This window comes from Pinus tabuliformis, chromosome 2_2 (assembly GCF_031772625.1).
Source record: "Pinus tabuliformis cultivar Carrire ecotype Pingquan chromosome 2_2, CPIR1, whole genome shotgun sequence".
NCBI classification, from domain to species: Eukaryota; Viridiplantae; Streptophyta; class Pinopsida; order Pinales; family Pinaceae; genus Pinus; species Pinus tabuliformis.
Genome location: NC_142300.1, coordinates 1,145,254,006 through 1,145,269,643, shown reverse-complemented (window position 1 = coordinate 1,145,269,643; position 15,638 = coordinate 1,145,254,006). Strand labels below are relative to the sequence as shown.

General features: G+C 38.9%; 1 protein-coding gene across 4 annotated transcripts in view; it reads left to right on the top strand.

The window, feature by feature from the left end:
* The first annotated feature begins 283 nt into the window (after nucleotides 1-283).
* The window catches only part of LOC149197448 (translesion synthesis protein REV1-like), a 437,492-nt gene continuing 422,137 nt past the window's right edge, over nucleotides 284-15,638 (top strand). For all 4 annotated transcript variants that reach the window (XR_016254763.1, XR_016254764.1, XM_089405838.1 and 1 more), the window contains exons 1-3: nucleotides 284-598; nucleotides 718-786; nucleotides 902-1,019. Coding sequence is in view for 2 of the 4 variants with exons in the window: in XM_089405838.1 (XP_089261964.1) it covers nucleotides 429-598; nucleotides 718-786; nucleotides 902-1,019 (357 nt within the window). In the remaining 2 variants the exon portion in view is untranslated. The remainder of the gene's footprint in view (nucleotides 599-717; nucleotides 787-901; nucleotides 1,020-15,638) is intronic.

The following is a 15,638-nucleotide window of genomic DNA, read 5'->3' as shown; positions in this document are numbered from 1 at the left end:
CATAAGCTATCTTTAGTCTAGTGGACATTAAAATAATTTCTTTCTTCTTTCTTTCTTCAACCATATTACAATACGGTAGAAAACATGACTATCATGTATTGTGCTGCAATGTAACTTGACTTTGTGGTCTATGTCTATCTTGAGGAACAAAACCTCGAGCTTGTAAAAATGACAAAGTTAAAAGAGTGCAGATTATTCCTATTATTTGTAAGAATTATAAATATAAAAAATTAGGCCTATGGTGGTCAACTTAACAAAACAGTTACTATATTCCGAGGAAGGCTTCCCAACGAAGCTCAGTTTTTGAAAGGTTTCCTATTTATTGTTGTTTCCCGTTCGGTATCCACCGCCTCCTTCGGTATCCTGCGTCTTGTTGCCGAGATTCCTCCCTGTTCAATCACCCCACGCACTCTATTCATCTGTACAGGATGAGCTTCGCCAATTCAAATTCGTCTCGTTCAAGTTCCAAAAGAAAAAGGCTAAATCAAGCACCGTCCGGGAATCAAACCCTTGTCGGCATGGCCTGGGGTGCCAATTCCGCGTCCTCAAAAAATTCCGCTAAAATTAAGAGGCCCGCCGCGTTTACCGACTTTGGCAGGTACAATTCTGTTGCCGTTTCAAGCAATAATCACAAAGAAAGTTAAATTTAGCTTTAATTTTAAACCCTTGTGGTTTATACCTGACAAATTAAAGTTTCGTTTGTGAATGTCATGGCAGTTACATGAATGAGAAGGAACGGAAGCTCAGGCTTCAATTTCACTCCGACGCAGAAAACAGCTTAGTCAAGTATGCAGTTCTTTTTAATCTGCTTTTTGTTCTTACCATATTTATTGCGCCTAAAGAAGCATACACTTAACTTTATTTATTTATTTTTAATTTGCAAGTTATAAACCTATTTCAGGGAGGTGAAGGCCGATTCAGTCATTGTATCCGGGAATGCTTCTGGTTCTAAAAATTTCAATGGCTTGTTCAGTGGCATTTCTATATTTGTTGATGGCTTCACCATACCTTCCAATCAGGTTTTTGCCTCTTTAAAGTTTCATCTAGTTTCATTTATTGTTAGTTATTTTCAATATCGGAATGAACACGATTTTTAAAATTTATTAATTTTAATTTTTTTTAATAAACTATTTTCTCTTAAATTGTAAGAGAAGCATTATTGAAGTGCCTGGACTCCACAAGCGGTTTGCTTGCACTCGCAACACTGTTTAGATATTATCAACCCCGAAATAAATGTTAACCTCGGTGAAGAGGTAGGACACATCAATCAGCTTGCTGTATGGATAATATCCCACTCAAATAAACATGTACTTATGTTTGCGATATAGTGCTTGTGGTAATAGCATGCAACCAATCTGCAGCGGTCCGGGTTAGATCGTTCACACACTTTAGTTGTCCTGGATTATATAATATATGCAAGGCACGACGTAGGAGGTGAGACAGTTTTGATGGCAGCGTTCCCATTACGATCAATGTCTAATAACACATCTTCTGCTGCAGATTAAATTCTATTCAATTCATTGTTCTTGGAATAGCAAATGAATCTTTTCTTTATTATTTGTTATTTTCTAAGTCTAATATGTTTTTTTCATTATCAAAGTTTCTTTTGAATATTAATAATAATAGTGTATAGAAGGGAATACAAGAAGTGGGCTGTGCATGCAGCCAACACAACCATTGCTAAAACTAGAAAAATGCGGGGGCCGGCTCAAGCAAAATCAGAAATCACTGACGAGCTAGATGCAAAGAGTGAAAAATATGGGCTGGCTTAAGCCAAATTACCTGAGATATCAAGAGGAAAAAATATGCAGTAGCTTAAGCCAAAACACGTACAGTTTTAGTGTGACAAATTGTCCGAAACAAAAAAATGAGATAATAAAAGACAAACGGCACAAGCCTGAGCTAAAAGCATGAAGAAACGATGTTCTTTTTAATTTAATTTCAAACAGTTTACTGACAACATTCAAATGAATTTCATACCAATATTGATATTCAAGACAAGGAACTACATGTGATCAGTGTATTCACATTCATGAATATTCACAACATAAGAAAGAGAGAGCTTTTATTAAATGAAGTTATGTGTTATAATTTGAATGGTTGGTAACCTAGAGGGTTGCTCAAACTGGTCAGGGAGATGGCAATCGTTTATTTACCAACACATGTGAAGCCAACATCCACTAATATACTGGAGAAAATGAACATCAATATGATATTTTTAATTCCAAGGAAAACTTCAAGGGATGCTTCTCACATCCATAGTAAACCTGTTGACATAGACTAGTGTACCTAACCTATGCAGTACTATGCACACTGTTTTTTTTTGTGCTTCATACAAGCATAGTAGTGTTAAACCATATCATTGGCATCATGGTGCTACTTTGCTAAACGGTCATCATTTTGTTATTGCTTGTAACTAACAACCTTCTTTATCTTTTCTTTAAGGATTCTTTGCTTGCCATACCTGTATTTGTAATTTTGTCATCACCATTGTTTTTGCAAGAATTGTGGAAACTCATTTCTACAACATTACACCTTCTTATAATAAGTGTGCAATGTTTGGGTTGTTGCTGCTTGATTCCACACCTAAGGTTAACATGGAGAAAATCCTTAACTCCACTTGGTGTGGCCTTTGGGGCAAGTTGTGAGTTGGGGCTGTCACCCAATTCCCAATTCCTCTGTCTAGGCTCTCTCCTAGATGAAGCCAAGGGGGGTAGACTCTAAGGAAAATCTAAGGCTTGGTTAGTGATACTAAACAAGTTTTAGGAGATGAAAGCTTAGTTAATCAAGAGATACATCAAACATGTAAATACTTTAACAATTAAATGATATAACTATGAGCATGTAGAGCTAATCAAATATCTAAAACAAATAGATAAGCAATAATATCAACAATAAAGAGCCTTTGCAAGAATTGAAATAACAAGACCAGTGCCAAATAAGTAACTTGCAAAAGGCAAATGCTTAAAGAAGGAAAGTGGACTTGTAAAGTAAGAACATGAAATGTAAAATTGCACTTGAAATGTAAAGTGTCTTCACATGAAATATATTTGAAGGAAAAGTTGCACCAATGAAGTGAAAGATATTCCAAGATACTTAAACAAGCTCTAAGTACTTCAAGATAAATAATGTGAACATTAAAAAATGATCCAAGTACAAGAATATAGATGTTTGCAAAAGTAAATGCACGATACTTGCAAAATATGAAACGCTACTTGAAAGTAAATGATACTTGTAAATGAAACTTGATCTTCAAGATAGCATGAACATGAATGTATTGCAAGGAAAGTAAAATAATGTAGAGATGCTCTTGGTTTATTTTGTTGGACCTACTCTAGCCTATTCTAAGGTGAGACTTCCTCTTTAAGCCTTTACCCTTGTAAGGATAGGGATGGTAGTAAGGGGCTTCAAGTGGAGAAGCTTAGCTTCATTAATGAGTATCCACCTAGTCCCTCAAATCTACCCACGTGCCGACACTCCAACACTGGACAAGTCGACCCTGAACTGCTCGATCACATGTTTACCTTTCTCACAAACTTGGGAAAAGAGTATTGAGGAAGGGGTCCTAGTCTCTATACAATCAACTTATGTTGGAGGTAAATTTTAGTGAGCAAAATGACATTTGCAATTGCTTGAGATTGTGAAGTAAAGTTGCTAATTGCAAATGAAACAAGTTGAGTGAATATGTAAGCAAATCTAAACCAAATGCAAATTGGAAATTAGATTCTTTACTGCATGTAAGCGAAACTGCACAAGCATATAAGAGACAATTGCATGGAAATTAAATTAGATTGTTGTAGCAAGTGAATGAAACTAACAAACTAGATGACACTAAACTAAATTGCAAGAGGACATTTGTGCGGAAATAAAGTTAAATTTAACATACAAAGTGAGCAACTAGCAAATAGTGATAGCTAAAAGAAATGAAGTACAAGATGACCACTTAGCTCAAAACTAATGAAATGAGCATGAGATTAGAAATTGCATGTAAGGAGCAACTTGCATGGGAATGGAGTGAAACTAGATGCTAAATGAGATGAAGCATAAAATGGACAATTAACTCAAGATATGTAAATGAAGAAGTAACGTACAATGATAACCAAAATCAAATATCTCAAAAGGAAATGCACATTAGTAAATTTAGAGCATGACAATTAGCATGAAATCAAAGGAAATGAAAACTAAACTAACACAAGAAATGAAAGGGATGAGATCACAACAATCACACAAATATTTCCTTCTCTCAAAGAGAGAAGGATGGGATGCCAAGGGGAAATCCCCAAGCTCCCAAAGAAAAATGGGCTCTTTTATTATTAGTTAGTGATGTGATGGCCCTCTTATAGAGATGAAGGTTTTTCTTGGGAAGAGCTTACAATATTCTTGATGTTCAAGGATACTCTTTCCTCAAAAGAAGTTACAAATGAGAAGATGAAGAAATCTATGTGAGAAATTATTACAAAGAAATCGCTTGAAAGCCTTGACTGAATCATGAGAGACAAGAGTTCAATTCCTCAAGTATGAGGCTTTAAAAGAAGATAAGAAATAGTAAGAAGAGGGTATAGGTCTTGGAAGTTTCAAATGTGGGCAGGACTCCCAAGGTGTGTAATTTGTCTCTATCCTTCTTCAATTTGAATTGTCTTCAAAACCACCTATAAAACAACAAGAAGGCAAGTTAGTTTGAAAGAGAAGTGAAGCTGAAAATGTACAAGAGGAATCAAGTGCATAAGATGGGAAGAATTTATGTTTTAGATACTAATCAAAATCTACTTATAATACAATGAATTCCTCACTAGAACAACTCATTGAAGCCGCTCTAATGAGTGAAAGTTGGGGATTAAACCCAACATTTAGCCTTCAATGCTAGATTAAAACAATACTAGCACAATTAAAAGTAACCAATTGAATTTGAGTTTCAGATTTGATGGAAGGAAGAACATAAAGCTTATAGAAACCTCCTTATCAATTGTCAAATGATGTCTCTGGAAAATGCTAGCTTGGGTGACTGGTGAGATCCTTGAGGTCTTTAGAGATGGATGGTCCAACCACAAACATCCCCACTCTTCAAATGGACTTGGTAGCATGCCTTTGAACACAAGGAATGCTTGCAAAACCAATTGTTAGTGCAAAAGGAGTCTTGTCATATGAAGTTCAAGTTGAATTTGTTGTTCAATTGAGAATAACAAATTACAACAAGAGCTCAGGATATGGCAAGCTTAAAGGAGATTGCAAATAGTTACAAACCTCCCCTCTCTACACAATAATGCCCTTAGGAAATGAACAAATCAAGTATCTTAAGCAAGATAAATTCAATGGAAAGTAATCATAGCATGAAGAACAACATCAATGGAACATTTTACTTCATCCTCAAGCAATAGCATCATAAGACCAAGTAGTATCCCCCAAAGACTTTACTTTATAAGTTCAATAGAAATTCCAACATAGTAATAATAAGCATCTAGCTTCCAACCATGGGAAAATGGGAGGTCTCATGGTGGATTTATACAAAAATGTGAAAAGATTCCAATGGAGAAACCTAATCACAAGTGGAGCAAGTGTGATAATCTCAATGCCAAGTCGAATTGCATGAGAGAGATCCAATGCCGAGTGTGGTTCGAAATTTGGTAGGTGTCTTCCATCTAGTTGTGCGTATTTCCTTCTCAAACTAGTGCAAGTTTCCTTGGCTACCATGTGTAGACGAGAGTAGGTGATAGAGAGGCAAACTCCCATCGGATTCTCCACCAACAAGCCATGAATTCTTGTGATAGCCTTCAATTTATAGAAAGAGAGGGGTGGAGATCTTAAGAAATTGATGATCCCAATGAGAGGGATGAGCTCCCAAGTATCAAGAGTGAGAATCCTAAGGCAACTTGAGCTGATCCAAGTTTGGCAGCGTATCTATCCAAGTGTGGTAGCACAACATAGAGAGGGGGCTGTGTATGAGAGTGCGCTGCCAAGGGTGTGAGTCCAAGGGACAAGTGCAAGTGGCCTTGCCACATGCCACCCTTGACCAGTCCTTCATTTCGACCTCAACCTAAGTTTCAAATCAGTTGCCAAATTTGTGAGCATAAATGAGGGAGAGCTTGACCTCCACGTGGATAACAAACTCAACCTTGTGGGCCAGCTAACTCAACCATTGAACTCGGCCTCATAACTTGAAGGAAATCCACCCTTAACTCACTCTTCTTGCCTAGTCACTCCACTTCAAGTGGTTGTAACCCCCTCAATTGATTGAAAACACGCTTTTAATATGTTACTAGTTATTAAATAACTGATTTTTTGTCTTTTTTTTTTCTCACATTTTGAGTAAAAGTAATTTTGCATGAGGAAAAATTGATATTTTGTACTCTTAAGGATGAAAATCAAGTAATTACATGCCACACAACATTTCCTAGTGCCACTTTTTTATCTGTTACATCAAATTTAATTAAAAATTCTCGTCCTATGGGAAATTTTTTGACTATTAAAAATTCCTAGAAAAACCTAATTCAATTTTGTGAGACTCTGGATAATGCCTAGCATGGTAATATACATTGACCCTAGACTTTGAAAACACACTCAAGGCTTGGTTACTAATTGCACTCCAACTTTGGAGGATGTCAGTGAGAAAAACTCAATTAGTTATTTACTGCTAAGAAGCGAAAATAGTTAATTAAGTAAAAAAACGCTCTAGAGTGACATTCTTACTAACTAGGTCCCAAGGGTCTAATTTTGTGACATAAGTTCACCACGCTAGTCTCATTTTATACAATTTCCCCATGGGGGTACGAATTTTGCATGGAGAAAGAAGATAGAAGAAAAGAGAGAGAAGAAGGGGCAAATGTTGCGTTGTTGGACTTGTGAGCTCTGAAAATTTTGATAGGTGCCTTGTATAGTGGGCCATGGCGTCTTCATTCCTGCTAGGTACAACTTAGCAGGTAATAGTTTCCACCACCAAGTTTGATCCACTCTCATTCTTTCAGAAATCAAATGGAGATATCCTATTTTGGGTGTATAATCACCAAACGAAGAGTGATTTCAAACTAATTCATCATCCCTCTCTGTTAAGTGACTATGAGAATGACAGAGAGCCGCAATGTTAGGCCCTCTAGACCTTAGCAAATTCGTCATTTATTCCTATCTATTTACTTGACAACCATCCCTAGGCCCAAATATCTGTGGTTGCCTGATCCGCTACTAGATTAAGAGTGGTATATCCATTTCTATTTAGGGAATCCACCAACCCTTAAGGGAGTTTGTAATTAACCCCACAACTGAACCAAGGGTCAGTTCTAATTCTGACTTTTTGACCATTGCCAATTCTCCAAGATAGTCCATCTTTGAACAGAGGGAAGGAGACTAGTGCTGCTTTCCAAATAACATACATATTACAATATCATCTAGTCAGATTTCTGATCCATTTGTCAATTGTCCTGGGATAGATGTATTTCAGGTGTACCACCATGGTCCACAAGCTCTTTGTAGAGACAACCCTCCCACTAACTTTAACTACGAGGGATTTGGCGAAATGAGGAAGTTTCTTTAGGTCCTAACCCTCCCATGCTTTTGAGTTGCTATTTTATCCCATTTATCCCTTGGCATAACAAATCGATCTTGAGAGCCGACCCACAAAAATCTTAGGAAAACTTTACCCAATTTCTCCAAGATTCCTTTGAGAATCCATGACAGTGCCATCTAGGAAATTGGAATCTGTTTGTCCGGGAGAGGCATCTCACACTCCAGATTTGAAGATGTTTTTCCAATTTTGCAATAAGCGAGAACCAATCCTCTTTCTCATAGGAGTTTGGTTTTAAATGGAAACCTAGGTATTTTAGTCCTTCATCAACATGAATGGGATTGAGAGGAAAGACAACCTGCACATGAAAAACCCCCATGCTTTACAATAAGTGAATAAAAGAGTCAATTTTGAGGAATTGATCTACATACCCATTGCTTTATGAAAAAGAGATAGAGTTTGTTGAAGGAAATCAATATCTCTTTCAGTCCCATCACAGAAGAGGATGATGTCATTGACAAAAAGTAGATGCGTTTAATTTAGGTTCTCAGCCATTGCCACATGCCTGAACAACCCTCTTTGTTTCCCATTAGCCAATATCTTGCTAAGCCCTTTTGCAACTGTTAAAATTGGCAACTAGGGCCAAATTCCACCTTGGGACACGCATTTGATGGAAATGATGATTGCATTAAATTCCTCTTTTTGAGAGGACCAAAATTGATATAAAGATCAACACATTTGGACAAGCAAAAGTATGATTTTGAATTTATGCCCACATGTGCAAATTGTTCAGATCAACCACATCAAAATGTAGGCTCAAAAAGCCTAATGGATGTGTCCCTTCACCCTTAGTGAATTGTATAAATACAAGTGACCTCACGCCTCATTTGGCATCATCATCACTCACACATTCTTCTCTCTCCTTCTCTCTTTGGTTTGCACAACTGTGGGGAAGCTTCTCTCTCTCACACGTGTGGCAAGAACGACGAGTTTTCTGGGCTGAATTGCAGGACCGAAATTTCAAGTACCAGACCAAGTTTCACCAATGTTGACCAAGGGTTTGTTGACCAACTTTGACTGCGATTTTTGGAGGATCTTTTCTGTCTCTTTAAGCTGCATTTTTGGGCACATAAATTGAGGGAATCTAGGCAGTTTGATCGTTGACTTCAGGGTTGATTGCAGTTTGACCGCAAAAAATTACAACTTTTTTCTCTCCTTTGACCGAGTTGTTTTGGGTTTGCTTTGACCTCCTAATTAGGCCGAGTTTGACTGGGGAAGGCCAAGCTGTTTTGAGGGTGATTTATTGCTAATTTGACTAGCATTGACTTTCTGGTTAGGGCTAAAGTTTGACTACAGAAATTGACAGGACTATTTTGACTTTGAATTGGGCAAGTCAATTTGACTTTTGTACTCTCTCTCTCTGCTGGACTTTTGATATAATAATAAGAAGAATTGGTCAAAGGGTTTCCCCACATTAGGGTTTTTCCCTGGCCTCCACCAAATTTGGTGTCCTCTTGGCTTGGCTTGTCTTTTGCATAATGTTTGATGTTCTATCTACTTTTACTGCCAATGTGATTAATGGTTAGTGCGATTGCTACTGGAAATCTAAATTGAAATTGCTAATGGGCCGCTTAAGGAATGTTGAAGTAATTGTGCTAAGCATAAAACATACTATTGTTAACTAAAATTAACATGGTATTAGAGCCCAGGTAAAGACAAAGCCCAAGCAAGAGAGAAAAGCAATCACCAAGGAAGATTTATTAGACAAGTTTCAATGGCTTCTTCATCTTACTTCATGACTGAGGACAAGCTCAATGACAAATTTGACTATCATGCATGGAAGATGACTTTGGACCTAAATTTGGAGGAGCATGAAATATTGGACTATGTGCAAGGAAAAGTGGTGGAACCTCCTTCAAATGCACCTGCTGCTACAAAGAGAAAATACAAGAAAGGTGAGGTCAAAGCTAAAAGAATTATCATTGATTCCATTCAAAAGCATTTGGTTGCCTATATTTCTGATTTGGAAACATCTAAGGTGATGTATGATAAACTGGTTGAGCATTGTTGCTCGGAGACAATGCCACCTACCCTGTGAAAGGGATATGTACTGTCACTCTTCACTTAAATCAAGGTCAAACCCTTCATCTACAAGAAGTATTGTATTACCTAATTTGAAGAAGAACCTAGTGCCTATTTTTGCGATGGAAGATAAAGGCTTCAAGGTAGCATTCATTGTACGTATTTGGCAAATAAACTCTAAAGATGCATTTACACTTGGATTTAGGGTTGATGGTCTCTATCAAGTTGGAGGAAGCCCCTTGGGAGCCTTGACTTGTGATACTTCTCTTCAATTTGAATTACGACACCAGAGATTTGCGCACCTTCATTACAAAGCCTTACTTGGGGTAAGGAAGATGGTCACAGGTATGCTCGAGTTCAACATGAATCATGAAGGAGTTTGTCAGGGTTGTGTAGCTGGGAAACTTACAAGGGGAGCATTCCCTTCTAGTGAAAGTCAAACTACCGACATTCTTCAATTGGTCCATTCTGACCTATTTGGTATGTTGCCCGTAACATCATTGGGAGGATACTTATACTATGCAATTTTTGTGGATGATTTCTCTTGCAAAACATGGATCTATTTCTTGAAGAAGAAGGATGAAGTGTTCAAATGGTTTTGTTCTTTCAAAGCCTTGGTGGAGAATCAAACAGGGAAGAAGATCAAAATATTGAGGACCGACAATGGAACCAAATATGAATCAAATGAATTCAATGACTTTTGCAGAGAGGCTCGTATTAAGAGGGAGACCACCACTCCATACACTCATGAGCCTAATGGAGTTGCCGAAAGGAAGAATCGAACAATCATAGAAGCCACCCGTGCCATGCTTCATGACCAAGGTCTACCGAAGTTCTTATGGGGAGAAGCTGCCAACACTGCTGTATATGTTCAAAATAGGAGCCCACATCAAGCATTGGATTTCAAGACACTTGAAGAAGTTTTCACTGGTAAGAAACCTGATGTTTCTCATTTTAGAATATTTGGATGTCCCGTGTATTTTCATGTGCCTAAAGAGAAAAGAAACAAGTTAGAAGCATTTGGGAAGAAATGAACATTTGTGGGCTACAATGAAAATTTGAAGGCATATAGAATCTATGTGCTTGGTCAAAGAGAAGTGGAAATAAGCCATGATGTCACTTTCGATGAAGATTTTGCCCTTGGGAAAGCCAGAGATCTCCCTATCCCAAGGAAGGACAATGATGATGTTGCAGGAAAATAGGATGAGTCTCTATCCTATCCCAAGGAAGGACAATGATGATGTTGCTCGATGTTGAGGGACTGATGGATCACATTGATTCACCTCCTGGTGATTCCTCTACGTCAAGGAAAAGGCCTTTGTGGCTCAAAGACACTCTCGAAGATGCTGAAAGACATATTGCTCCAAGAGGGACATTTCGTGAAAGTAAGAAGCCGAACAAGTATCAAGGGTGCTTAGCTGCTATGAGTACTATTGTTCAATATGAGCCATGTACGTTCGAAGAGGCCATGAAACACCAAGTATGGAAAGATGCGATGAATGAGGAGTACAAATCAATCATGAAGAATGATGTCTGGTATGTGGTTCTTAGACCCAATGATGGGAGTGATGAAAAATACAAGGCCAGGTTCATTGCTCGAGGCTTCTCTCAAAAGGGAGTGGACTATGATGAGATATTTGCACCAATTGCTCGATATACCAATATTTGATCTATTATTGCTCTCACTGCCTCTCAAGGATGGAGCCTACACCAAATGGATGTTAAGGCTGCTTTCTTGCATGACTCACTTAAGGAGGAAGTCTACATAGAACAACTTGAGGGGTTCAAAGTACAAGATCGAAGGACACACGTGTGCAGGTTGAAGAAAGCCTTCTATGGGTTGAAGCAAGCCCGCAAGGCTTGGTATGAGAGGATTGATAGCTATCTTATGAAGCTGGGATTTACAAGGAACGAAGCTGACCCTAACCTATATTCCAAGGTTGAAAAAGACATGCCTCTCATTTTGGTTCGTTATGTGGATGATCTCTTTCTGACAGGTGCAAACCCTCTCATTTATCAATATAAGAGGGAGTTGGCTTCCGAGTTCGAGATGAAGGACCTAGGTTTGATGCACATTTCTTAGGCCTGGAGGTCTGGTAAAAGCCAGGTGAAATTTTCCTTTCTCAAGGAAAATACATTATGACGCTGTTTGAGAGATGCGGGATGGTGCATTGCAAGTCTGTGTCTACTCCGATGGAACTCAACTTCAAGAAACTATGTGGTAGTGCTGCTGGGCACGCATTGGCAAACCCTTCTGAATATAGACAACTTGTATGGGCCTTGATGTTCTTGGTAAAATCCCGTCCAGACATATGCTTCGCTATGAAGACGTTGAGTCAATTTATGGTCAAGCCTCGTCACATACATTAGATTGCTACTAAGAATCTCCTGAGATGTTTTCGTGGCACAATCAACGATGGACTGAGATACACTACTAGAAATTTGAGGCTACGTGGATATTCTAATGTTGACTGGGTTGACAGTGTGTTGGATCGAATGAGCACATTAGGATGTTGCTTCTCATTGGGGTCTGCTTCAATTTCGTGGATGAGCAGGAAGCAAAAATCAATTGCTTTAAGCACCACCGATGCCGAATACATTGCAACTAGTATGGCTTGTTGTGAAGCTGTTTGTTTGAGAAAGCTCTTTAGTGAGCTATTTGAGCATGTGCTAGATACCACTGTGATCCCCTATGACAACCAGAGTGGGATTCGCCTTTCATCCGTGTTCCATGACCGCTCCAAGCACATTAATATCAGGTACCACTTTATCTGGGAGCAATAAGGCTCCAACGCATTAGGAGTCAGGACTGATGAGTAGGTCGCAGACATCCTCACGAAGCCCTTAGGGAAGGTCAAATTCTTAGCCTTTCGAGAGTCTTGGAGTCGTGGAAAGACCCTCCAATGAGGGTCCCGCTTGAGTTGGACATTGAGCTTTGGGAGCTCCTGGGGGCTTGGGGTACTTCTTGGAGCTATGAGCGACCGTAGGGTGGCGTGCTATGTACTGGGTGAGTGGTTCACCTTCCTGTGTGATACCCCATGATGGTTGACATGTGTGTAGGGTGAGTGGTTCACCTTCCCCTACGGTTGATGACTCATGTGTGTAGGGTGAGTGGTTCATCTTCTCCTACGATTGACATATGCATAGGATGAGTGGTCCACCTTCTCCTATGGCATATGAGCAGGATGAGTGGTTCACCTTCTCTTGCTGATGTATCCTACCCATGTAGTTCGAGACTCATGGGAAGTACCTCTTATCTGGCCAATGAATTGGGAAAAGTGGATAGGGACCATAACATTACAGATGGACGCATTGTGTATTGTCGTACTCCCTATGTCTAGGATGCATGGTGTTCAACAACTTGATTTGGGATTAACTCTGATTGAGGTTCTACCTCTGGATTGACTTTTGCCAGTGGAGAGTGGTAAGGTCTTGTGACTCACTCTTGATCTATTCTTCTTCATTATTACATCATGGTTCAACAGAGCAGAGATGAGATGGCAGATGTTTTATGACGACAGGATGGCATGATGATCGATGACGACAAATGGATTGGCAAGTGGGATTCTCCCTAGTTGAGAGGGAGTCTTAAAATTGGGAACAAGGGCCAAATTTCCCCTTGGGACAACTCATTTGATGGAGATGATGATTGCATTAAATTCCTCTTTTCAAGAGGACCAAAGTTGATATAAAGATCATCTCATTTGGACAAGCGGAAGTGTGATTTTGAATTTATGCCCACACATGTGCAAATTGTTTAGGTCGGCCACATCAACATGTAGGCTCAAGAAGCCCAATGGATGTGTCTCTTCTCCCTCAACGAATTCTATATACTATAAATACAAGTGACCTCACACCTCATTTGGCATCATCATCACTCACACATTCTTCTCTCTCCTTCTCTCATTGGTTTGTACAAGTATTGGGCAACTTCTCTCTCTCTCACGTGTGGCAAGAAGAACTTAGTTTTTTGGGTTGAATTGCAGGACCAAAATTTCAAGCAGCAGACCAAGTTTGACCAACGTTGGCAAAGGGGCTATTTACCAGATTTGACTGCTATTTTTGGAGGATCTTTTCTGTCTTTTTAGGTCGCATTTCTAGGCACATAAATTGAGGGAATCTAGGTAGTTTGACCAACGTTGACTACAGTTTGATCGCAAAAAATACAACAATTTTCTCTCTCTCCTTTGACCGAGCTGTTTTGGGCTGACTTTGACCCCCTGATCAAGCTGAGTTTGACTGGGGAAGACTGAGCTGTTTTGAGGATGATTTATTGCTAATCTGACCAGTGTTGACTTTCTGGTTAGGATTGAAGTTTGACTATAGTTGACTGTAGAAATTGACAAGATTGTTTTGATTTTGAATTTGGCAAGTCAATTTGACTTTTGTACTCTCTCTCTGCTGAACTTTTGATATAATAATAAGATGAATTGATCAAAGGGTTTTCCCCACACCGGGGTTTTGCCCTGGCATCTGCCAAATTTGGTGTCATCTTGTCTTGGCTTGTCTTCTGCATATTGTTTGATGTTTTATCTACTTTTACTGTCAATGTGATTAATGGTTAATGTGATTGCTACTGGAAATCTAAATTGGAATTGCTATTGGGTTGCTTAAGGAAAATTGAAGTAATTTTGCTAAGCATAGAACATACCATTGTTAACTAAATTTAACAACAACCAAAAGGAACATAAGAGGCAAAAGGGAGTGTTGAGAATTCAATAGGGCAAAGTATATAACAATTCTCTTTACTTGATAACTGTTTGTGTTACCTTTTTACTTGTTATTTTTGATCTTTATTATTCCAATGTGCAATACATCAAACATCTACCAAAACAGAAAGAACAATGACACAATATATAAGCTGCAAGCCAGGGCCAAAACCCGTCCTCTTGAGGGGAAAACTCATAAATCTCTTCTTATCTTTTAGATCTTTCAATTGACGAATACCGTGACCTAGACTCAAACAAATACCTTCCAAGATCAAGTCTTCCTTGGCCTCCTGCTGTAATACTTCGACCTCCTAGTAAATCCAAAATTTTGCTGCCCAGCAACTGTTGCTTCTTCTCAAGGAGACTTTGATCTCCCTCTAACTGCTCCCCCCTTGCCTTTGCTTGCCTTGCTATGGATCCTAGGGCTAGTAGGAAACCCTAAGAGACCTTCACTTGCCTTCCAACACTTCTTGCTTCCAAAATCGAACCTCTAGCCTTCCCTAGTGCAGAAACCCTAACTGCGCAATCCCAGAAGAATAGAGAGAGACCCAAACACTTCGACTTCCCTTCTTCACACTTCCTTCTTTGACCTTCTGTTGCTCCCTTCTTCACATAAGAGATGAGTGAATGAATGATCCAAATGGAGCACAAGTTCCTCTTATATATAGGCTCCTTTAACGGTGGACATTGCTCTTCGTGCAGGCCGACTTGACAACTTTTTAGGCTGACTTGATCTTGGAGGTATTTTGACACTTTAAAGACAAAATAATTTTCCCTTTACAATATACCATGTGCCCATAGGGTCTTCCATATATGACAATGACTCTTACACCTAGGACAAACCTTAGAAGCACTCAATGGGTGCTTGACCTATAAAATAAAATAACTTGAGCATGAAACCCATGCTTCAAAAATAAAAATAATTTCTTTTTCATTTTACATTTACAAGAATACATTTCATGCTAATGAAGACCGAACCTAGTTACACATTTTTCAACATTCCCTCTTAACTAGGGAGGTATTCATTAGAGGTACATGGTAATTCTTAATCAGACGAGATCTCATAAGAAGAGTTAGATTGGTAACCCATCTGTCTAGCATCATAATAACCAACATTGTCATATAGCAAGGCCTTGACTAACAACTCTCATCTCTCCACAAGATCATAGCACAATGCTAGCGAGACTAATGATGTATAGACACCATCATCATTATCTCTCCAAGGTACATATCCCACCCGGGTGTTCACAGTGTATGACCTCCCATTGGACTATTCCTATCTTGGGTAGCTAATCCTCAAAGAATATCGGTCCACGACTACTATTGTCTTGAATGCCCTACCACATTCTCATAGA